We start from the raw sequence: 25,536 nt of genomic DNA, 5'->3' as shown, positions 1-25,536 counted from the left end.
TGGGGCCTCCACCTCAGAGGGCAGACCGATCTCCAGTGGTCTCCTTTGCATCCAGGGCATGGCCCATGGGGCCTCTTAGGGCAGTTCCTCTTGAGGTGTATGCAGGCCGTTTCTGTAGGATCTAGGCCCTTGGCTAGTGTCCTTGGTCTTAGTGTGTGGACAGATTTCCTGCACTCTTTTGTATATCATTCTTTGGGTGACTATTATAAATAATCTTACAAAATATATGTCCTGTATTATATTGTTTTCCCTTGCAAAAATATCCCCCAAACCAACACAGTCACCATACCTGGCTTGTCCTTTAATTTGGAGCAGGGTATTACTTAGCTTTCTTGTCCAAGGCACAAAATACCTGACATGCACATTTTAAGAGGGGAGGTTTATTCTGGCTTACAGTTTTCAGAGAATTTAGTCCATTGTTGGTTTGACTACAAGGCAGAAGCTGTATGAAGGCAGTGTACGGCAGAAAAAAACTGCTCATTCCAGGGCAGCCCGGAAGCAGAGAAAGGAGGGAGGTATGGGGCGGGTGGGGCGGGTGGGAGGGGCAGGAATACACCCTTCCAGGTTGCACTCCCAGTGAGCTGCTTCTTCCAGTCAGCTCCACCTCATAGCAGCCTTTCAACTGTGAACTGGTCAGTGGGTCAATGTGCTGATGAGTCAGCACCCCCATGATAACAGGCAGTGCCAGAGAGGAGAGGCAGGTGTGGCTGTGATGTGCCCAAAGGCCTTTGACTGATTGATTAACCTCTTTCCCTTTCTCTTTCCCTTTCCCTTCCCCATCGTCTTCCCCTTCCCCTTCCTTTTCCTTCCCCTTCCCCTTCCCTTTCCTTCCCCCTTCCCTTCCCTTTCCTTTCCCCTTCCCCTTTCCCTTTCCCTTCCCCTTCCCCTTCACCTTCCCTTTCCTCTTCCACTCCACTCCACTCCACTCCACTCCACTCCACTCCACTCCACTCCACTCCACTCCAGACTTTCAAGAGATCTCGAGCCAAATGAAATGGGAAGGAAATAATTGATGGTGTAGCAGGATATAAAGAAGGGAAGCAGTATATTAAGGATTTGTTTTTTCCTTTCTTCTTTTCTCTCTCCTTTCTCTTTTCTTTTTTAACTTCCTTCCTTTTCCCTCCCTTTTCCTCCCCTCTTTCCCTGCCCTCTCAGTCTTCTCTCTGTGTCTTTGTGTCTGTCTCTCTCTTTCTCTTGATAGGAATGATCTGGATGTTTGTGTCCTGGAGGGAAAACTTTAGCAGGAACTCATAGAAGGAGAGCCTGGAAAGCAGTGTCTTATGAAAAGACAAGGAAAAGGGTGTCAGAATATGTCTTTTTGGTTTTGTTAGAGTGAAGAAATTTGTTTCTCAGAGACAAAGGGTAAAGATTCTAGGATATAGAAAAGCCAGCTTGTGTGAGAACTATTCTTAAGTAAACAGAAAAGTGATGTTTTACTTCTGGGTAAGAAGCAACTCTAGTGTAGAAAAGGTGTACAGTTACCTTGTGGCGCTGAGTGTGGTGTCACACGCTTGTAATTGCAGCACTCTGAATGCTGAAGCAGGAGGATCACTGTGAGTTTGAGGCCACCCTTGGCTACATGAGTTCAGGGCCAGCCTGAACTACACAGTGAGACCTTGTCTCAGGCAAAAAGGAAAACAAAAACAGTCACCTTGTGGAAAATGTGATAGGCTATAAGGTTTTCTCGAGGTTTGAAAACTGTAGCTTTGTTAACCATGGAGGGGAGAGAGAGGGAGGGAGGGATGAAGGAGGAAGATTGGAGGCCTGTCTGTTCAGTTTTGCTGAGCACAGAGAAAGGGAGAGTAGTGAGGTAGGATCCAGACTCGAGAATTGACTGCATATTTAGAATAAAAGGAGAAAATGAGGACAGATTGTGTGGGAGAGGGAAGTTGTTCAAAGGTAGGCCTGCAACTGAAAGGGACAGGCGGAGAAGGGGCTAGAAGGGCTGCAGCGCAAACTGGGAGGGCGGAGGACTGCCTGCAGGCGGAAGGCGTCACCTAGCGCCTCCTGCTCTACTCCTTTCCTCCTTTTGAAAAGCCTTACCTCTGCTCATTTCTGTATTTACATCGTTTATGAAACTTAGGTGATATCACATTATAGTTACATTTTTACAGTGCATTCATTTAAAATAATAATATAGTGTATATTTTTAGAAATATTATTGGTACATTTTAGGTATACATAATGATCACATTCACCGTAGGGAATTCGTACCTGTGCATGATATCTTGCTTTGCCCCATTTTCCTCCCTTTCCTTCAACCCCTCTTCCTCCCCTTATTTACAAAAGCTTTGTTTCCATTTCCCTTTCTATTCCTCTTCTTGTCTTTCTTTCCCTGTCGTCCTCCCTTGTTTGGCTTCCCCTTTGAACATTCTTCCCACTTCCCAGCATCTGTTGTACATTATAGTACATTTAATTAACAAAAGCAAAGTGATATCCTACTCAAGGATAGGAGGGATACAGTGCACACAGTATTCTTTTTAATGGCAAAATTCCATTTTATTTATTTTTACTCAATTACTATAAATTTTGGCTTTTTAAAAGTGCTCGTTTTGAACTTACAGCATCACACTTGCTTTTAAGTACGTGTTCCATCTTCACTGAACTCTACCCAGCCCAGTTTTTTTTCTATTTAAAACAATACTATTTATTAGTCAAACAAGTATTGAATAACTCAAAAATCAAAGACTAATCAGATGTGGCCTTGCTCTCAAGGAGCTTACAGTTTATTACTGTTTTTGAACAAATAGATTTTTTTCTTTGAGTAGTGAAGCAGTCAGGGAAGGAATCTGTGCCTTAGTGGGTGATTGTGGGTAATGGTGCTGGTGATTTTGATACTTGCCAGAGCCCGAATATTGATTGCAGTTTTAATTTTTGTACTTAATAACAGCTAAAAATGATGTACTTTTAATATCTCTTCACATATTGATTGCTGTCCTAAATTGGCTGAATATTTTGAATTTGTGTGGAGTTATGATTTATAGAAGGAATGAACAAACTTTAGCTTGTGTGTCTTTTATTATGCTGTTAACTCTCTGGGGATAACGTTTATAATTAAAATGTATGAAAAGATCCTGAAGGTAATCTGTATTTATCCTTTCACTACAAGTTTTGATCATATCAGTAGCTCTCTGAAGTGTGAAGTAATCATGGGCATTTGGTTAATGAATTGTGCATTGTTGGTGTTCATTCATGGATTTGCTCTTTTATTATATTTGATGCTTCACTTAACAACAAATTTTGCTTTCTCTGTGTTTGATATGTTTTTACCAAATTATTCCTGATTGTAACCATTAATCTTTAGTCACATTTGACAAAAATAAATTACTGTGATCTTTTAAAGTTACCAGTAATAATTAGATTTTTCAGGACATCAAAGTTTTGGGGGAGCTATTAGATGTTAAAGGGCTTGTATAAAAATGTTTGCACAAGCTTTTTGATAAAATATTATGCCCAAGTGCAGTTTCGGTAATAGGTACAGACTGTAGAAGGAAGAGAAGTCGTGGAGTCTTCATAATGAATATTTATTTACCTTCTCATCATCCCCTTTTCTTGAGAATCAGTTTTCATTTGGGAATACAGTATGATTTTATAAACAAAAATATGCACAGTTCTTCTCATGTTCTCCTGCAGGTCTTTAGGATCAATAGAAATGGCCTCACTGTTTAACACGTTTGTGTCTGGTCCAAAGCAGAAGCACAGTCTTAAAGCCCAGTCATGGGTGCTTTACTCCCAAAGGAAGTAGGGATGAGGAGGACCTGATAAATATATACACTCCCGCACGGTTCTTCAGCATGTTTTCTTTAGTTCTTTATGTCCCATTATGTGACCCTACCTGTCTGTATCCAGAATCATCCTGTGCACTTTTGTTTAAAATTTGATTGATAAAACTTAACTTGTATGGTTTCAATTCAAGTTCTAGAGAAGACTGCCTCTTTTGGTAGAAGACATTAAATGTAATTCTGTTTAAAAATGTGTACATTTAGGTTAGAAATGGTGTCTGGCTAGCAATTCTTGAATCTCACTATAATTCTTTCAAGTCAGAGGTGGTGTAGCATAGTGATTAAGGATACAGGCTGTAGAAGTATAATGAAGTGGGGTCAAATCGTGACTGCATTCTTAGCTCTATGAACTTCAGCAAGTGTCTTAACCTTCCTTACAGAAAATCTCAAATTTTCAGGAATAAATGGAGAATAACAATAACATTCTCCCTAAGTAAGGGTTTGGAAAAGTGAGAGGTGTGTGTATTACAGAAAAAATGTAGAAAAAGAGAGAGTTTCCGAGACAGCGCATCCTGAGAATTATAAGGCTCTACCATTCAGCACCCTCCTACCCCTTTGCCTGAAGGTTAGGGAAAATCCCATTTCTGGAAGTAGAACTGCAGAAAGCTTGTTGTTTGTTAGCCACTGTTAATTATACCAGATTACCAATTTCCCTTAAAATTATTCTAGAAGTTTAACATAACTTTAATTGATATAGTGGCTATCTTTGAAAGGGATTGAGCAGGGGGAGAACTTGAGAAATCATGCTAAGGTTCACCTGAGAAAGGAGCCTGTGAGACTTACTAAAGCTGATAAGGAGAACAGAGGCCTGTCTGATATTAAAGTGTATTCTAACACTACTGCAGTTGAAATAGTTTGCTCAGGGAGTAGAAAGATTGGTGGAACAAAACTAAGAGTCTAGAAATAGATGCAAATGCATAAAGTTTAGACTACAGCTAAAGCAGCATTTCAAACCTGTCATTATTGGTTACTTAATGCTGGAGTATTTTGTCTTCCCAATTTATGTATACATATACATATATGTATACATATTTTATCGTCATTTATGGAAGTTGAGGATTTAACAATAAAACAAAGATTATTAGAAAAAGTATAAGTGTATATTAACTTTAAAAAATGGAGTAGGAAACGTTTTTTAACATGAAATCAAAAACTATAGAGAAAAAAGCCCTTTAAATTTGATTTCATAGAGATTAAAATATCTGTGGCAAACATATAATAAATAAAAACATGTAAAATTCACAAAGTATTTGTAACATATCCTACAACATAGTTTGCTTCAGGTGTTTGTAATTTTTCCTTGTTCTTTTGTTTTAGTATATCTATGATAAACAGTACATATATGGATTGCATTTACTTGTTTTTATTTTTAATGCTTAAATACAGACTATATCCTTTAATAGAAAAATTGCTTTGATTTTATGTGTATTTGTCTTTTTTAAACTATCTTTTTCCTTTTTCCTCTTTTCTGTTAAATTAGATCAGTTTTGTATTCTGCTCCATTTGCATACTCTCAGCTTGATAGAGGTATTTATCTCTACCCTCAAGTCCCAGGGACTTTTTCTGCCACCAAATCTAGGCTTCTGACCTGTTTATCTCATGGACCCTGCAGACCATCTGCTGAGACAACTGGCTCCATGGCTCTGGTGCTGGAGTCCAGGGTGAATCTGTCTTCCTGCATCCTGGCCTTGACCTAGCAGATAGTCGCTGGCTCCAAAGAGTGGTTAGGAGTAGCTTTTTACCCTCCTTGTGCAAGAGGCAGAGCCCTTCTTCAGTCTCAGCATCCAGGTGCTCATCTGGTATCTTTACCTTTCCTCACAATGGGTGGTTGTATTCTTCTTGCCTTTTATGAACTGAAGTCCTGGTTGACTTCACCTGTTTGTGGATCCTAAGCCTAGCAAGACAAAAAGCATTTGGCCTAAACACTCTGCTCTGTTTCTGGTTCATGGAGTGTTTGTCTTATTTTTGAGTCAGTGTGTCTTTAAATTAATTTTGTCTGAATTTGGAGAAGGAAGGAAGAGTTCAAAGCTTCAAAGAGTTCAAAGCTTCAAAGAGTTCAAAGGAAGGAAGAGTGCAAGTCACATTCCTAATTTTATTGGTAGCAATATTTGTAGTAGTGAAAAGTTGGGGACTGGCTCAAAAAAGTGGGATGTACTAAGTTATTGAAAAGAGGTAAATATTTGCCGGGAAAATGGCTAAAATGTGTTGTAAATTGAAAAAGCAAATTGTGAAGAATGACACCTAATTTTGTTTTGCAGGCAGAGTGGTATATAGATTGTGTTCCTTCATAGGTATAAGTTTGTGATAATGTATGAGACATTTTAAGTGATTAGCCTTGGTTCCCTCTGGCTTTTGTAACTAGAAAGCTAGTAGTGTGTTCTTCGGTTTTCTCTTTTCCTCCTTGTGTATTGTTTGGATATGTTTCCTGTCTTCAAATATTGGCTGTTTTTATAATAGCAAAGTAAAAAGAGATAGCAACAACAGCAATTCTCTTATTCCCAGAAATAGTGTTATTGCAGTTGTTATAACTTAATACGATTTTGTGACTCTATAATAACAGGTATATTTAAGTAACACAAAGTATGCTAAGGACATAGTCTAATAACATAGTATTTCTATTAATCATCTGTCCATTTTCTAATATGACCAGAAAAACTGATGCTTAAGTAACCCATCCAGTATTTCATACTTCTGTGGAATGCTAATGTGTGCTGTAAGAAAATGCCAGGCAAAGAAAGCGCAGTATCCTGATCACAAGGATTAAAAGGCAGGATTACTTTATGCTTTACAGGAGTGTTATTTTTTAGAGAAATCGATCCTTCATAGAAAATGTTCAGCCTTTGGGTTAGTCCCTTTTTCTTATTAATACAATAGCTGTCTGAAATCCAAAGTTAAATGCCTAAAGCTTTTCTAAATAAAGATTATCTCACCTTTCTTTAAACTATATCCGTTTTTCTTCATGGAGCATGTGGATTTAATACCTGTGCTTATGGTACAAATGTACAAGTATCTTAAGTTTTCTGATTTGTGTGTTACTGATGACTCTTGATAGTTATTTTCTAGTACTTTTTTTCCCATTAAAAATAGCTTAGTAATGACATTTCTGAACTTTTATTGTAATGAAATAATTAAAGATATAGTTGAAATGAAAATACAATCTTCAGTGCTATCTATATAGTGAAAAAATAGCCCAAATGTTCAAAAGTCAGAAATTAAATAAACACATCATCATAAATAGTTAATATAATACTGTCCATGCTTTAAAAATGAAATTATAGAAAAAATATACTGATGTGGAGAAATGTTTACAATAAACAATGTTGAATTTAAAAACACCTTAAATATACCATATGATCCTATTTTTGTAAAAATGTACATATGTGATTATATACATGCATAAAAATGTGAACGTTTAAACACCCAAATGTCAACTGTGGTTATCTCTGAGTGGTGTAATTACAGGAGAGTTTTATTTTGTTCTCTCTGCTTCTCTGCATTTATTATATTGAGCATGTTTTCGTGCATAATAAGATAATCAGTAAAAGGTATTAAAATACACTTCTGTTCTGTTTCATGTTGTGAAAGTTAAATGTCGTACCATTTCCCCTTAGATTGTAATTACCCCTCTATATTCATCCAGCTGTCTTGATCCACGAGTTGGTTCTGTTAGAAGTAGCTGGACAGACCTGGCATCACTGAGGTCATAAAAACAGAGCTGCCTTCAGTGTAGACCCTCACCTTACCTGGAAGTACAATTTCAGCTTGCTAAAAGATGGAATGGCCCAGTGTGGTGGTGCATGCCTGTAATCCCAGCACTTGGGAGGCTGAGGCAGGAGGATTGTTGTGAGTTTGAGACTAGCCCGAGCTGCAAAATAAACTCGAGACCAGCCTGAACTGCATAGTGAGACCTTGTCTCAAAAAGACAAAAATAAATAAATAAACAAATAAAGATGGAATAAAGATGAGTGAAAGGCAGATTTCAAGTTTGACTTTATTCTTCTACTTTAACTAATTTTGTTTCTCTGCATTGCCTTGAGAGTAATTTCACTCTAGATGTTAATATTCTATCACTGAGAAATTTCTGAGACTAGCTACTTAAACTAGTCAATTAAAAATGAAAAATAAAATAATATCGCCACTCTCAAATGTTCTGGTACAAGCTGGGTATGGAACTTGTAATCCTAGCTACTCTGGAGGCAGGAGGATCATAAGTTCGCGGCCAACCCAAGCAACTTACTGAGACCCTGTCTCAGAATAAAAAGGGGTAAGAGTGTAGCTCCATGCTAGGGCACTTGCCTAGCACCCGTGAGCCCTGGGTTTAATCTGTAGTATTGCAAACCAAACCAAACCTGATTGGGCCATGCCACGCCACGCCACGCCACAGCCATGGCCACAACCAAACAAAATCTTTTAGTAATGTAATTTACAAGGTGCTTTAATATGTCAGTTTAGCTGGAATTTTGAGAAATGAATTTCTGTTTTGCTCTGGAAGGATTCTCATTTCTCTTCAGAAAGCCTGGTTGGGAAGCTTGACAACTTGACACTGGAAATAATGGGACAGAACCACAAGCACAACAACAACCCGCAACCAGCCTGTTTGATTGAGAAGGAGCTTATTTAAATTTTTGTTGGTATTTTCTAGAGTTTCTCACATAAATACATGTGAAAAATTTTTAAAATGTCCAGGATTGGAAAAATAAGTTTGAGAACTGGAAAGTGTTGTCTCTCACTTAAATATTCTGAAATATCCCCTTGAAATGGCTGCCTAATTTTTTGAGTTGTTCTGTGCTTCACAGAGTTAGTCTGGGGAAAAAAGAAAAAAATCCAGCCTCACAGCACTGCCCAGGAAACTCTCCTCATGTCACTCCTCCAGTACTATCTTCTGCCTCGGAAGGCTGTGTTCTTCATTGCTGTGCTCATCTGTATGGCCCCTCTCCATCACCATCCCTGACCTCAGTCAGAGAAATCTCTTTGGAACATTAATCAGATTTCTTAGAATCTTAGGACAGTATCTTAGAATTTCTGGAAAAAATTTCGATTTTTTTTTTTTTTTTTAATAGTAAAATAACAAGCACACCCTAATTCCTTGGAATGGATACCTTGTAATGAGTACAGTGCTCATTTTTATGCTTCTGTGTCATTGATGCCAATTCTTGTTCGTTCTTTTTTTTTTTTTTTTTTTTGGTTTTTTGTCTTTTTGAGACAGGGTCTTGCTATGCAGTTCAAGCTGGCCTTGAGCTCACTTTGTAGCCTGGGCTCATCTTGAACTCGCAGCGATCCTTCTGCCTCAGCCTCCCAAGTGCTGGGATCACAGGGTGTTGCCACCGCGCACTGTGACACTCAGCTATATCCCCAGCTTGTTCTTTCTAATGAATTGTTTCTAAATCTGATCCAAGACCATATTCTCAAAGGTATTTTCCTTTTGAAGTGACCCAGAAATTACTTGAGAGAAATAGCCACCCCCAGTGTCACAAGCCCTGTTGTGGTTGAAAAGCCCCTTGTGATCTGTTTTGTCAATTCCTCCCACTGCGTGTCCTGTCCTACACTACTCTCCAGCCCTGAGGAACAGGCAGCTCCTGAGTGAGCTGGGCCATTTTAAGCATTTTTCTCTTATGCTGGTGTTGGCCAGTGATACTTATCCACTCCAGCTACTGTCCTCACTCTTGTGTAGATTTAGCCTTCTGAAAACCCATTCCCGGGGACAATGGAAGACTTCCAACATGGGTGCGTTATTCCTCATAGAGGTAATTTTGCCGCCAATAAACTGTTCCCCAAATGCAGTGGCTTAAAACAACAACAGTTTCACTTCATTTCAGTAGATCAGGAATCTGAGTAAACTCAGCTGGGTGCAAGATCATTGAGTCTTGGGCTGGGGACATAGCTCAGTGGCACAAGCACCTGCCTGGCTAGCACAAGGTCCTGAGTTAGATTCCCAGTACCCCCAACCCCCAAAATGAAAAAACTAGGTCATTGAGTCTCACAGGTTGTGCTGCTTCCTGGTGGCTCTCGGGGTGTCAGCAGGGCTCACACCTTGGATTGGTGCCCTGAGGCTGGGTTCCTTATGGCTTGGTGCCTAGGGGCTTCCCTTGGTTCCAGATTCACAAGTGACATCTTTTGTAACAACATCACAGAAGTGACATGCCCCTCAGGTTGGTATATTCTACTGTGTAGAAGAAAGACACTGGGTCCAGCCCATGTCTAGGCACACAGATCACACCCTCAGTGGGGACTGCTGAGGGCTGTCCGAGGACTCTGTCTGCTACAGTCTGAGGGGCACCCTTGAGCAGGCCTGGGGCGCCACGGGTAGATGGGACACCCCAGGTCCTCTCAGTCTCCCTTTTCTGCCTCTCCTGGTGTAGGCATCTTGGTGCTATGTCTGTGATTTCAGGGTTTTAGAGAGGTGTATTTTAAATAATCTGGCTCCAAATGCCATTTGAAAGTCAACTCCCTCGCCTGATCTTCAACTGAAGAAAAAATGGTCTATTTTAGTGTTGAGCGAAGAGCTCTGTTGAACTTACCAAGGTGATACAGCGCACTGAAACAGTGAGTTCTTAAGAGATTTGCAAGTGGAATTTTGACTGTGTAACTTGGGGCTTATGTCCTGAATTCAGCTTCTAACCTAGAGGCAGGAGAAAGTCCTCTGTATTCTTAAGCGTGGCCCCTGCAGAACCTCTGTTGCACTTTTCTTTGCCTTGTTTTGAGTTGGCAGCTACACAACAATCTGGTCTATGTCTAATGCATAACTTTCACCCTCACCATATTTTTTTGCACTAATTTACTCTTTTTTTTCTGTGTCTGTAATGCATCTAGTACTAAGTTTACTAAGGATGTCTAGCATTTAAATAGAGAACGTCACAGAACTTTTTCTTGCCTACTTGCTTAAAAAGAGTAGGCTGGGTCTGTGATGCCTGTAATTTCAGTGCTATTTTACTAGTTAGGTAGGGCATTAGCTGTTTTTGACCTTGAATCAAAATTTTCTCCTTATCTCTACACAGCTTCCAAATATTTTGCCTTTTAAGTCAAGGGAGTTGCCCTGATTTTATATGACATTTGGATACGATATTTAAACTGTTGAAAAACCCTTTATAGAAAAGACCCTTTGATATTAAATATAATAAATGCCTCTGAATTGAATACGTGCACAGGTTCTTCCCTTTGAGCTTTATGAGCCCACACTGTGCCAACTGCATATTTTCTTTGTAGTTGGCTTCCATAGTCTGTCATCCTCCAAGAGTATGTCAGCTGTGGAAATTGCTCTTGACTTGGTGTTGATGTGTACTCTGAGCATTGTGAAGTTTCAACTTTCATTTCTCAACTAGTGAATGACATTTGTCGTACTGCTGATCATGTCCAGTCCTGATGATGCAGGCAGGTCTCTGCGGGAAAACAGTAAAGCAATGGGGTAGGTTGACTTGTAGAACTGACCTGTATTGGCACAGCCCGAGTTATTTATTCCAGGATATTGTTTCCTTTCCTATGGATACTCCGCATTATGTTAACTTGTCCTGGCATTTATATTTCCTTATAAATTCTAAAGTATTATTATGTTCAGGTGTTTTAAGTTAACCTACAAACTGCTCAATATGAGAAATCATTCTTTTCTTTCTTTTTGTTATGGTATCTTGGATATCTTGCCCATTCTGTACCCACTATAACACCACCCCAGACACATTTCTGAACATGAGTTAGCACATAAAGGAGGTCTACTCTAGACTTACCAGAACCACGTGAGAGCAGGTCAGGGATGAAGGGCTGGAGCAGATCTGGACTCTGGTAGGGAGAGATGAACATGTAGTCCAGGAGGCTTTGTGATGATACTCAGTGAACTCTACCTGGGAAAGACGGGTACCAGCCTTTTGACCCCCTAAACACACCAAGGTATGTTATTACCGTGAAATGGTACTGTGATATTTTTTAGTTGTGATTCATTCACAGTTTAATGTCCTTGTAGTTCTGCCTTGACTTTCCCCCCAGGAAGAGTCTAAAATCCCTTCATTATAATATAGACAGTGTGCTGCACTTTGAATACAAATTTATCCATGTTCGGACTAATTTTTCTTGTGATTGTCTCTACCCTGGAGAAGTGCCTTTAATGAATTACATACAAATTGTGTAATTTAAGAAGTTAATTTGGTTTTCTGGTTACACAGGACTAAAAACAGCCCTTGTAGAAAGAGATGATTTCTCATCAGGGACCAGCAGCAGAAGCACTAAATTGATCCATGGTGGTGTGAGATATCTTCAGAAGGCCATCATGAAGTTGGATATTGAGCAGGTAATTGTGTATGCTGGTTGTTAAACAAAAATTGCAACTGTTCTTTCTCTACCCAATTAAATCAGGTTGTTTAAAAATGGCTTTTAACATTTCTTCCTCTTGGAGATACTTATTTTGTGTATGCTACTGGAATAGCTTTCAAGAGAGGCGGGTCAGGGCTTTCCTGTAGTGTTCTGTTTATGAGTAATCAGGGGCCTTTTCTGCACAGGTGTGTCAGAGTAGCAGATTTACATAATCGTTTTTGGATGTGTTACCTTTTAACAATTATGATTGGGTTTTTGCCAGTGGCCACCAAATTGCTCCTCCACAAGCACTTTCAGGGAGCTGTGTTGCAGTGCAGGAGTGCCAACTGATCTCCCAATTATAGCGGCGGCCGCACCCTCCTTGCTGGTGCACTGTTAAGGGAAAGATGGTCTGAGTCATGTTTTTCCTGTGTCACACTTGGTCTTGTCCAGGCTGCCACCATTTGAAAACTGCCAAGGCAGCGTGGAGGCGGCTTCTCCCAGAGGGGTGGAAAGACCAGCTGCACTCCCCGTCTGCTTTCTGCACACGAAAAGCGCAGCAGCGCTGACTTGACATTGTCAAGTTTTGAATCTGTCTCCCCTTTTTCTTCTCGACAAGTCAGTTTTGAATGTGTCCCCTTTTCTTACATTTCTTTGGCATCATGATGGATGCAAAGAAAATGGCATACATAGAATTTAGAATTAGCTAATTTATAATGTGCTGGATTATTTATTCAATATGTATGAACCTTAGTCTTCTCATTTATAAGATTAGTGTAATAATAATAAAAGTGGTTCTTTAGAGAGTCATAAAGAGGATCACAGGGGTTAAGACAAAAGCTTTCTTAAAAATGTGAAATACCATGCAGCTGCTATGCATCATCTTTTCTGGGTTTAGTGAAGGCAAGAAGGAAACTTTTAGCATGAATTTGAACAATCTGTTATTTCTTACCTGGAGAAAATATTATGAAGAATTGAGAAAGAGGAGCATTAAGAGAATGAAAGATAAATGGTTACAATAATCTCAGAACTCAAGTCAGGAAAATATCTTACACCTGGGAACTCTGACAGCATGTTTTTCTCCTATGCAAATACAGTTGCGGTTTCTAAAAAATCTTTGAGGTTGACAGCATGATGTATTATTAGAAATTTGATTAGGAGGGAGCTATCCTCACTCAGAGGTAGAAGGTTTCTGTGTATCAATCAGTTGCCAGGGTGTCTATTTGCCATTTGAAAATATTATGCTATGTTACTGCCAAACTAATTTTCTCTGTTTTGATTTTCAGTATAGGATGGTAAAAGAAGCCCTTCATGAGCGTGCCAACCTACTAGAAATTGCTCCCCATTTATCAGCCCCACTGCCTATAATGCTTCCAGTTTACAAGTAAGCCTTTGGTATCACCTTTCTCCTATTTGATCACCTGAGGTCAATGAACAACACAGTTTTAGTAGAAGTAATTTCTCAATGTGTATTTCTTCATGTGGTTTTAATTAGCCCTAATTTTTAACCTTTTGAAACATTTCCATCAGTGTATTTAAAAGTGTGAATTTTTAAAAATACTCTCTATGGACCCATCTCTAAGGTCCAGATCTTGAAGGCAAAGGTGATTGTGTTCTGTGTTTATAATTAGTAATACCTTATAATTTCTTAGTGTATATAGATGAACAACTTCATTTATACTGAAGGATAGGAGGGCTAGAAATGTAGAAAGCCAAAAAAGATCCTGCTGTTCAATTTTATGCTGCAATAGGGTTTGGTTGTATAGTTGAGGCTGGCCTTGAACTCACTTTGTAGCCCAGGCTGGTCTCGAACTCATCAATCCTCCTGCCTCAGCCTCCTGAATGCTGGGATTACAGGCATGTGCCACCATGCCTGGCTGTGTTGGGTTATTTTAAATTTCCAAATTACCTAAAATTGAAATTTGGCTAGATGTCAGATTATGAAACCCAGTTTCCTAATGTTGTCAAAGCTACCCATGAGGCTTTAAAAATAAAAGATAAAGCTACCCATGAGGGTCTCTTAAGATGGAATACAGGTACAATAATGTGAAGTGGAGTTTGTAATACTTAGCTACATGAGTATTGTGGTGACTTGAAATAAATTTTAAAATTTTGTCACAGATTGCTCAGGACCTCTTAAGTCAGTGATTTTCAGCCCAGGGTACACATTACAAACCTAGGCACTCAACCTACTTTGGATAAATCATCCTCTGGGCATGTGTGGTCCAACCATCAGTGTTTATTTTTAATGTTCCCCCATGAATTCTAATATGCAGCCAGGATGAGAGCCTCAGAGAAGATTGATTTAAAATCTTACTAACTCATTTACTTGCGTACTCCACTAGACCGTTGTGAAAAACAGTTATGCAGAGCTCTTGTTTCTTTTGTAATCCACTTCTAGGTAAGCTTTGTTTTCCATAGTGAAAAGTTGCCTGTAATTTAAGGTGTCATTCTGTGTTGTTACACTGTTTCTGAAGAAACTTTCCCCCCTATTTATGCTTAGGTGGTGGCAGCTACCTTACTACTGGGTAGGAATCAAGCTGTACGACTTGGTTGCAGGAAGTAATTGCCTGAAGAGCAGTTATGTGCTCAGCAAATCAAGAGCTCTTGAACATTTCCCCATGCTCCAGAAGGACAAACTGGTGGGAGCAATTGTCTACTATGATGGTATGTGATGCTTTTTATGTGGTGTTTTTCTTTCCTACTGTGACTCCTTAAAATATACTGTGGCCCTCATAATATGCTTTTTTTTTTGTCTTTTTGAGACAAGATTTCACTGTGCAGTTCAGGCGGTCCTTGAACTTGAGGCAGTCTTCCTCCCTTTGCCTCCCCAGTGCTAGGATTACAGGTGTGCACCACCATACCCTGCCTATAATATGCTTTTAATGAAATAGTTTTGCATTCTTAATTTTAATACTAGTCCTATAAAACATACAAACATGCACACACATACATAGATTCACTGTTTTCTCTAGTACTGGCTGAAAAACTACCCATAATGTTTTGCTTCTAATGTTATTTGTTTTATATATTCTTTCTCTTTTTTGATTTCTACTTGGGTCTCATGGTTGGCTTGGACTGCGTCTCATTGTTACCGATTTGGGCCATGCCTGTGCCATTTTTGTTGTTGTTGTTTTGTTTTATTTTGCCAGTGGATACCTGCCTTATGAATATATTACAGTGGAACAGCAGCTGAGGATCTGTTAAGTTCTGTAGGCGAAACCTCTATTTTCAAAGGGTTATAAACCTGGGGAAGAATGCCCCTTGGGCTATAATTGACATGTTTGGATTTTGCATAGGAGACATTCTTGAACGTATAATTTGTGTGATGAACGTAGATGAACAGCATTGTTAAATCAAAACCCTCAGGTTTTATTGCTTATGCTATTGCTGTTAGATGTTTTCTAATAGTGACATTACCTAGTATCCATTTACCTTGTGTTCAAGGTAAATTCTGTTTTGTATATAATATAATTTTGTACACTTTCGTTAGGAGGAACTAAACGGTTAATGTATTTCCAGATCATGAAACAATACGAACAATGTAAAGCAAAACAGCCAAAGGTATTTGTGAAATTTTACTAGTGATCCAAAGATACCCATTTGTAAGGAAATGGCTGCACCTGTTCAGAAGGTCTCAGAAATTTTGTGACAAAGGACATCTTAGGCTCTATATATCACCCCTTGACCCCACCATTATCTGGTCTTTTGTATTTGGTGGTAGATAACTAAAGTCTAGTACAGTGATGGCAAATCTTTTGACACTTTCCATGATAATAAATAGCCAGCTGCAGCATGCGTGCCATAGGCTTGCCACCACTCTCTCAAGCATGAAAAAATTTTGTTGTTGTTTGAGGAGACTTAGATATTTACACTTCATATTATGGGATGTCCTCAAGGCTACCCTTCCCTTTTTTTCTTTCCAGTATTACATTTCTGAATTAATTCAGCTGTTTGTTAGTTGGGTTTTCATACATAAATGCAAAATGTATATGTGCAGAAGGGCAACAAAGACTAAACTCAAGAAAATGTCCTAGGAGCAGCAGTATTAGGAAAATGTTAAGCGTCTTAGACAAACATTGCTGGCTAGAAAATTAAGTTTGTAGTGCTGTCCAGCATCTACACACCACAGGGGGGCACTTCATTACTTTTTTGGTGCCCTTGCTTGAGCCTACATGTTAAAGGACAGCCTTCGCTGTGACTGTGCTTTCTCTGCATCAGACCTTGAACGTTAATCCATTGTAGCTTGTTGGGTGATTATATAGTAAAGAGGTTTTCGGTCCAGGAGACATAAGAAGGCATTCTGTAAATCGCATTCTGCCCATTCCAACATGGGAATGTGTGTGGCCTTTGCCTCTTATTACTCATCCTTTCTGCACATGCAGTACTCCTCAAATGCTTACTCATTTTTTATATCATTCAGTATATCAAGCATTAATTTTATTTATTAGCTTTTATATATATGAATTGCCTAATGAAGACTATTAGTAGACGTCATATCTCAATTTGTGACTGTCTTGGGTTGTTTTGTTATTGTTATGAATTACAGATTCTTTCTGCTTAAAAATACTTCAGTTCATAAAATGTTACCTGCTATACAGTTGAGTGTGGCGGCACATACCTGTAATACCAGCACTTGGGAGGCCAAGTCAGGAAGATCGCCATGAGTTTGAGGCCAGCTTGAACTGTATAGTGAATTCAGGACCAAGACCAGCGTGAGCTACATAGTGAGACCCTGTCTAAAAAAAAATCCAGGGGCCTGGGGATTTAGCTCAGTGGTACAGTGCCTGCCTGGCAAGCGCAAGGTTGTGAGTTCAATTCCTGGTACCAGGAACCCTCCCCCCCCCAAAAAAAATCCATTATAAAATGAGCAGAAATAATAATTTTTATAATTCTGACTTTAGGAGAATCTTGATTCTGATTAGAATGTCTCTATAAATAATCAAATGAACTTTTAAATACTACCAGAAGTTTTGCTAACTAGAGTTTTTCTAACTCTTATTAGTAATTATTATACAGTTGCCTCAGCATCATTGAAAAGTAAAATGTAATGGTGTAAAAATATAGAGACAGAGCAATAAACATTGCCATGAACTGGGACCAAGGCTTTAGACAACAATTTAGGATTCCTTCAACATAGAGATGTTAGGGGTCTAAGATGTCTTTGAAGTACAAAACGTACAATTATCAAAAGATTTTTCTTAATTACTCCAGAGCACCTGTTCTTCCTAAAGAAATTCTGATTGCTTTTGGATATGATTAAGGGAAAATGTTTTCTCAGAAGAATTCATGAAGGTAGTAGAATAAATTCTATACCTTTGGTGTAATATAGTGGCTATTCTCTGTATGGCAGAAGTTTGATCCATTGCCATACTTTATTATTAACTGGTGAAAGACTAGCTGAAACATGTGGAGGAATAACTACTATCTTAAAAATGCAGAGTCAAAGTTAATTTTCTCAGAATCCATATGAAATGTGAGTGATGAAGTGACATGCCAGAGTCAACTTACCAGCCTTCTGACATGTCCTGGTGTTTTCTTTTTGTCTTTGTGAGTTTCACTCTGCAGTTCAGACTGGCCTTGAACTCATTTTGTAGCCTAGGCTGACCTCAAACTTGAAGTGATCCTCCTGCCTCAGCCTCCAAGTGGTGGGATTACACACCTGGCCTCCTAGTGTTTTCTGTCTGGTCCCTAGCCCCTTTCTTATACAGACCCACTTTAACCATGGGCATTGCCACTGATGAGAGGGTGATTCTAAGTAGAGAGTAGATACCCTCCCAAGTTTGCAAGAAGTGTTTAAGACATGCTAGGTGAATCAGCTTGTGTGGAGGGGTAGCTAGTTTCCTCAGGAGCTTATTTTGTGTTCTGTCAACTCTATTTTATCTGTCAGTTCTCATGGTGGATCTTTGTTGCCATTCTAGTTGGACTTCAGTCATCCAATCCAGTGCACAGAATATGATATATAATTAAAATCATTAAATATTTAAAACCATTAAATATCTCCATTAAGCTTCTATAAAATGAAAGTGGAGAACAAAATTATAGCTTTAAGTTCTTCCTTTCTGCCAGTCAAGACATTGGCAGGGAGAAATGTCTGTTATTTTGTACCTGATAATGCTTGTATTTCTTATGCACATATGAAAATAGTGCTCTACCAGAAATTATTTTGGCTTTCCTAATGTAAATAAAGGTTGGTTCCATTCATGTTTCAAAGGGGGAATTAAAGCCCAGTGTTCACTAGAATATTCATTTTTATTCCAATCTAAAACTCATAGCATACAAATAGATGAATTCAGCTCATGAGAGAGCAAAGCCAATTTAATCTCTTGCTCCCCTGAGGTAAATGTAGTTCATGGTCCTGCCCTCACCCCAACCTCAGCTATAATCCCTGGCTCCTGGAGGTAAAAATGCACCGAAGTGAGGAAAATTCTTCAGCAGGATATAATGATCCAAAATGACAGGGACAATAATGACAATGAATTTCATGTCTCCTAGTCATGAGCTGGGGATGCTTGACTAGGCTGACTTATGCAATTAAATTGTTACAGGTGCAGCAGGAGATGCAGTTAGCTGTGTGTGCTTGAGGGAATGATGCCTCTGGCAAAGACATAGTGTGGAATCCAGGCTCTTTTTATTAGGAACAAAGTATTGTTCTTCAGGCATGCACTCAAGATTGTACACTTTAATAAAAGAAATCCTAGGTTAAAGGCAACTCTTTAGAAGTATTAATTTTATCTACTTTGAAAGCTAAGATAAATCAAGTAAACAGTACCACAAAGGTAAGTTTTTTAGGCTTATATATATATTTTTTTTTCAATGAATTCCTGGGATGTAGTCAAATCTGAAGATGATGCCTCTGATCCTCATTTTCATTATTTGTAAATATAGTTGTTGATCTAATTGGGTGTTACCTACTTTAAATCAGACAGATACATTGATTTTTTTCACAGTAATAGATACAGATTTAATAGTTAACTGAAAATTGTAGATGTACAAACAAAATAGCCATGCAATTTGCAAGTTTGGGCTATTTGCAACCTTACACAATTGATTCTTCTTGTTAATTGGAATGGTATCTCCAAAGTGGAGTTTATGAGCCTCAGGAATGCAAACGTCTCCACCAGGCTGTAGGAAGAATGTGTTAGAACTTCTACTTACATTATTTTTATCAAATCTTTTGTAAATATGACTTGTATATGGTTTAAATTTATATGAATAAAGTAGTATATGTATTAATTTATAAAAAAAATACCCATTGGGAATATATGCTGACATTTATTTTACCTTAGAAATATTCAATCTCAATTTAATTACTATTTTTTGGGCACTTGATTGGTAATTTGTTATTTTATTTCTTTGATAATCAGCTAATTATTGACTAATTTAATGTTTTCAAATTAGATGTATAGAACAAGAAGAAAAATCCCTCTGGAAAGATAGACATTACCAACTCTCTTCCTGTATTTCCCAAGGGCCAGTTTCTATAAACATTGAGGTGGCTTAAAAGAGATAAATAAAACTAATGTATAAGAGGGGATATTCTCTAGGGTCCTCCGAGTTAGCAAAATTTGGCATGATGCATTAAAAACTTGTGTAAAATTATTTTACTCTCCATCTTAAAATAAAAGTTTAATAAACCCATTAATTTCGCTTTGCCTACAATTCCCAAAGCTCCTACCATTTTTTTGGTAACAGGAATCGAACTCAGGACCTTGCACTTGGCAGGCAGGTGCTTGTGCTGCTGAGCTATATCCCTGCCCCCCCTGCTCCCACCATTTTTATATCCTTATTATATAAACCAAAGTTTAAAATTATGTAAGTATCGATAAAGTATAGAATAATACATATAACATATATGTAAGTTATATAGCTTGATCATATAGATCCTAGAATCTACAATCAACCTTCAAACCTGGCTTTTTTTTTTTTGTCTTTGTCTTTTTTGAGACAGGATCTTGCTGTGCAGTTCAGGCTGACCTTGAGCTCACTTTGTAGCCCAGGCTGGTCTTGAGTGCTGGGATTACAGGTGTGTGCCACCACGCTGCGCTAAAACCTGGAATATTGCCAGTATGTTGAAGCTGTTTGTGACTATTCCCCATTTCATCCTCTGTCTCTTTCTTAGATATTGTTATTTTGGATTTTATAATTAGGGTTTTCTCTCCTTTTTTACGTTGCACGTTTTGAAATAATTTACTGTCTAGTTTTTAGGGTTTATTAAATAGTATATAATGCATTATATAAATTGATATAAACATTTGAGAAAGCAATGGGATACACACAGTAAAGCCAAACATACATAGACCTTGTGATTCAGTAATTCTTTTACTAGGTATAAGCCCTAGAAAAATTCTTACATGTATCAGGAGATATGTACAAAATGTTCGTTGAAGCACTGCATATAATTTCATAAACGTAAATAACGTGAATATCTGCCAAAAGATGAATAAGTGACTATGTTCTATTCACAGTGTAAAACAGCATTGAAATGCAGTAAACTATAACTAGACTAAACAACACACTTTAAATCTTAGGAAATTGATGTTGTGTGTGAGTTGATAAATTGTTTCATAATTATAAGCACTAGGATCAAACTAGAAAGCTGTTTTCCAAGTTATAGTGATATAGTTGAAACAATCAGACATAAGGAAGTAAATGACTTAGGTTTATAAACTTAACTTCATTTTGAGCCACATGTTGGACATCTATAAGTTTAGACTTAGGGTACTGAACATAGGGGCTATTTTGAGATTTAAATGAACTAGTAAGAATAGAATACTTTTGCCAGATGTGGTGTTGCATGCCTATAGTCCCAGCACTCAGGAGGCTGAGCCAAGAGGATCATTGTGAGTTTGAGGTCATCCTGGGCTACATGAGTGAGTTCCAGGGCAGCCTGTACTACATGGTGAGACCCTTTCTCAACCCCCCGCCCCCTAAAAAAGAATAGAATTCTTTCCAACTATAAAACATTATTCAAATGTTAATTGTTTCATTTGGGTCAATATTCTGCAGTCTGCCAAATTTTTACTTCCCATGAAGATGTTTCAGAGGAAAGAATCAGTTCCACAGGCACCTCCCTAATGCATTTAAAACGGAGGATTCTTCCAGAAAAATTTGCCAAATATTTTTAGGAAAAAATATTATGCATAGGAATGTGTTCTAGGTATGTGTATAATGTTTGAAGTTTGAGGAATAAAAGGTAGGATTTTTTTTTTTTTTTTTTTTTTAAGAAAAAACTACCTTTTAGAGAATGCCTTAAAACTTTTTTCAGTATTTTGGTAGTTCTTGTTCATGTAAGTTTTACACTTTTAAATTAAATGAATGGTGCTGGGTGTGGTGGTGCATGCCTGTAATACCAGCCCTTGGGAGGTTGAGGCAAGGAGACCACTGTGAGTTTGAGGCTATCCTGGGCTACAAAGTGAGTTCAAGGCCAGCCTGAACTGCATAGTAAAAGCCTACGTCAAAAAGACCTCCCCCAAAAGAGTGGTTTTAATCTTGATTTCTTGTCAGCTTTCTCATTGTATATCTTCTCTTGTTTCCTGTGAGTTACATAAATGAAGATGACATTATTGCTCTTATAGCAAGCATTTTTTTTCTTTTGCCCTCAAATGCTGCCTTTTTGCTATTCAGTGTATCTAGATACCAACTAATGCTAAATGAAGTTTGACATGTACCCCTAAGAAACAAAACTTATAAATTGTGGCTTCAAAAGAAACCTGAATAAATAGGACACATTGTGTCTACCCAGGCTAACATCCAACATATGCTTTAGCTTCCTGATGATGAGATAGAGCAGAACAGCCCCCAGGAAACCACAATTGTTTATTGCTCACTTGACCAGCATCTATTAAATAGCAGGCTTCCATTGTTTAAAATCAGTTTAAAGATCAAAACACACAGCAGTTGATTTGATCAGGTAAATAGTACTTATCCATAATGTATTCTATATATAAAAGCTTAAAACCTATGCTGAAAATTCACTCGTACTGGGAAATATATAAGGTTGTTTGAGCAAATAGTTCTGGTAGGTTCACCATAAACTAATCTGTTGCTCAGTTATGTCTCTTAAAAAATGCAGGATCAAAGGCAAAAATTATTTTAGTAAAAAATCTCTGTTTTTTTCTCCCAATTTGCTCACTCATCTAAAATATTTATGGAGCCAAATGTATTAAAGATAAAGTTTTAAGCTAGCAGATTTTGAAAGAGTTTACTGCATATATGCCACATATTTTGCCAACACATGGTCTTTACTACCAAAAATGTTTTACATTTGTGTAGCTGAGTATGGTTTTCAAAACATTTTTTTCCATAAGTTATCACAGTCAACTCAGCTCTCTATATATGGTGGAGTCAGATATTATGGTCCTTATTTCATAGAAGGGAAGAGGAAATATAACTAAATGTCTGGATCGTTTGGATATATGAAGATATAAAATAATTTATTTTGGGTAAAAAAAGAACTTTACAAAATAAAGATTATTATAGCATACCTCCTCTGCTACCATTGGTTTTTTAATTTGTCACATACTTAAAAAAAAAAGACCAAGTAGTTCAACAAAGTAGGCACATTTTTATTATGGAAAGTTCAGTCATATGTAAAAGTTAGGGAACTAATACAAGAAACTTGCGCTTTCAGCAATTACAAATTCATGGCCTAGAGAGCTATTAAATTCAGCAAAATGGCAAGATACAAAACCAACACACAAAAATCAGTAGCCAGTGATGATCCCAGCATTCTTCACAAAAATAGAAAACAAGTCATGAAGTTATATGGAACCAGAAGAGACCCTGAATAGCCAAAGCAATCCTGATTAAAAAGAATAAAATGGGAAGCACATAATCCCAGATTTCAAGGTATACAACAAAGTGAGAGTATTAAAAACAGCATGATACTGGCACAAAAATAGATATGTAGGCCAATGGAATAGAATAGAAAACACAAAAGCAATCCATGTACCATTTAGCCATCTGATCTTTGATGAAGTGGGCAAAAATATACTCTGGAGAAAAGATAGCTTCTTTACCAGTGATGCTAGGAAAACTGGTTTTCTATGTGCAGAAGAGTGAAGTTAGACCAATGTAATAAAATCATAGCACCTATGAGTATGGTCTGTAGTTACATCCATTTTCTATAAAATCCTCCAGTTTATCTTTTTTTATAGCTGAGTAATGCTCCATTGTATAAAAATACCACATCTTTTTTATCCATTCCTCAGTTGATGGGGATTTGGGTTGTTTACAAGATTTTGCTGTGACAAATTATGCTGCTATAAACATAAGTGCACATATATTGCTGTGATATGATGTTTTTTTATTTCTCCTGGGAAAATACCCAGAAGGGAATAGCTGGGTTAAATGGGACCTCTAATCCTAATTTTTTGAGGACTCTCCAGACTGATTTCTAAAGTGGCTGCACCAGTCTGCCTTGGTACCAACAGTGGAGAAGGGTTCCTTTTTCCTCACAGCTCCTCCAACATTTGTTATTAGTTGATTTCTTAATAATAGCCATTCTTACTGGGGTGAGATGAAATCAGAGCTGCATTTGTAAATGTCATATTGTCTCCCTAGTATAAGAACCTGAGAGAATAAATAAAATTTGAAAGGTACAGTAGATACTGTGAAGGGAAAGAAACTGCTCAAAAGGAAAGAATTGGGATAAGGGAAAGGAGAAAGAAAAGAAGGAAGGGGAAATAAAATATATGTGTATATATATACACACAAGACAGCTAAGATAATCATACTACTAATGTCTATTGGTTTATTGAAAGGAACAGTTAATGTTTGTTTGATCAATATTGCATACCTATATCTGGTCATCTGAGCAACTACTTTGAAGATAACAATATATAACAACAACCATGATTAATTTCCTATCATCTTGTTTTGAAATTCTGTATTGTTTTTGTTATTTTGTTTTTGTTCTTTTCTCTTTAAAATAAAAAAAATTATATCAGAATGGATTAAAGACTTAGATATACGGGCTGGGGATTTAGCTCAGCAGCAAAGCGCCTGCCTGGCAAGCGCAAGGTTGTGAGTTTGGTTCCTGGTACCAGAGAAAAACCAAAACCAAAACCAAAAAAAAAAAAAGACTTAGATATAAAAACAACAGTGATACTACTGAAAGATAGGCAAAGGGAAAGACTTCTTGAACATTACCCCAATAGTACAAGAAATAATACTAAGAATAAACATGAGATCATGTTAAATTAAAAAGCTACACAGCAAAGGAAATAGTCAACAGAATGAAGAGACAACCTACAGAAGGGGAAAAAATTTGTGAGCTAGTCTTCTCAAAAGAGGATTAATATCTGTATTATATAAAGAACTCATACTAGACCCCCCCCCAACAATCAAAAAATGGGCAAAGGAAATGCATAGGCACTTATCAAAAGAAGTACAAATGACCAGTAATTTCATGAAAAATGTTCAGCATCTTTAACCATTAGGAGACTACAAAGCAAAACAATTCTGAGATTTCATTTTAATCCAGTAAGAGTGGCTATCATCAAGCACACATGCACATGCACTCACACACACACACAAAATTGCTGGAGAGGATGTAGGGGAAAAAGGAACTGTTCTACATGTTGACATGAGTGTAAACTAGTACAGTTACTTTGCAAATCAGTATAGAGAATTCTCCAAAACTGCACAATAGAAATCCCATTTGATCTAGCTATACCTCCTTATGATATTTTCCCCAAAGAATTAGAGACATCATACTGTAGTGATACAGTATGGTTATAACCCATGGTTATAGCCACCTAATTCACATCAGCCAAATATGGAAACAGTCTAGGTACCCATCAGCAGGGGACTGGGTAAAGAAAATGTGCTATATATACACATTGGAATTTTACTTAGCCATAAAGAAGAAAGAATTTACATGATTTATAGAAAAATGAAAGGATCTGGAGAACAATTAATGTTGAGTGAAATAAGACATAGAAGGTTAAATATTGCATGATTTTATATGAGAAACCCAAAATATAAACAAAGAGTTAAAAAGAGAAAGGAGATATGGTAGGAAACAAGGAGACTTCTGGCTGTGCAAGTTGTCAGGAAGTGGGGCAAGGCGAGGAAAGGGTTGAGAGGTATTAAAACGTTCAAGATAAAAATATATATATATTTCTTCAAAACAAATTATTTATTATGTATGGCACACACACCAATTTAAAAAAAACTCATGGTCTGACTTTATCTGTACTCTCATCTGTACTCCTGTAACATATTTTATCTGCCAGTATCCATGAATATTTAGTTTGTACCTTTCAAGTTAAGGATTCTGTTTTAAAATATCATACCCAAATTATGTAATGATGTTTTCTTAATATCAAATGTCTGTTTGTATTCAGCTATCTCTTATAGTCTCATAATTTTCATAGTCTCTTTTTTAAGAACTCTCATGAAAAGGCAAAACACTAGTTAAGGTTCCTATAAATTGACATTATTTTTGGCATTGTTAGTTGACATTATTAGT

At 37.5% G+C, this 25,536-nt stretch overlaps 1 protein-coding gene across 2 annotated transcripts in view; it reads left to right on the top strand.

The window, feature by feature from the left end:
- The window catches only part of Gpd2 (glycerol-3-phosphate dehydrogenase 2 (mitochondrial)), a 108,330-nt gene that overhangs the window by 24,004 nt on the left and 58,790 nt on the right, over nucleotides 1-25,536 (top strand). For both annotated transcript variants that reach the window (XM_005393415.2, XM_005393414.2), the window contains exons 4-6: nucleotides 11,933-12,057; nucleotides 13,346-13,443; nucleotides 14,563-14,726. In XM_005393415.2, the coding sequence (XP_005393472.1) occupies nucleotides 11,933-12,057; nucleotides 13,346-13,443; nucleotides 14,563-14,726 (387 nt within the window). The remainder of the gene's footprint in view (nucleotides 1-11,932; nucleotides 12,058-13,345; nucleotides 13,444-14,562; nucleotides 14,727-25,536) is intronic.

This window comes from Chinchilla lanigera, unplaced genomic scaffold, assembly GCF_000276665.1.
Source record: "Chinchilla lanigera isolate Chin_1 unplaced genomic scaffold, ChiLan1.0 scaffold00048, whole genome shotgun sequence".
NCBI lineage: Eukaryota > Metazoa > Chordata > Mammalia > Rodentia > Chinchillidae > Chinchilla > Chinchilla lanigera.
The sequence above is the reverse complement of the archived record's forward strand: the minus strand, read 5'-3'. Positions and strand labels throughout refer to the sequence as shown.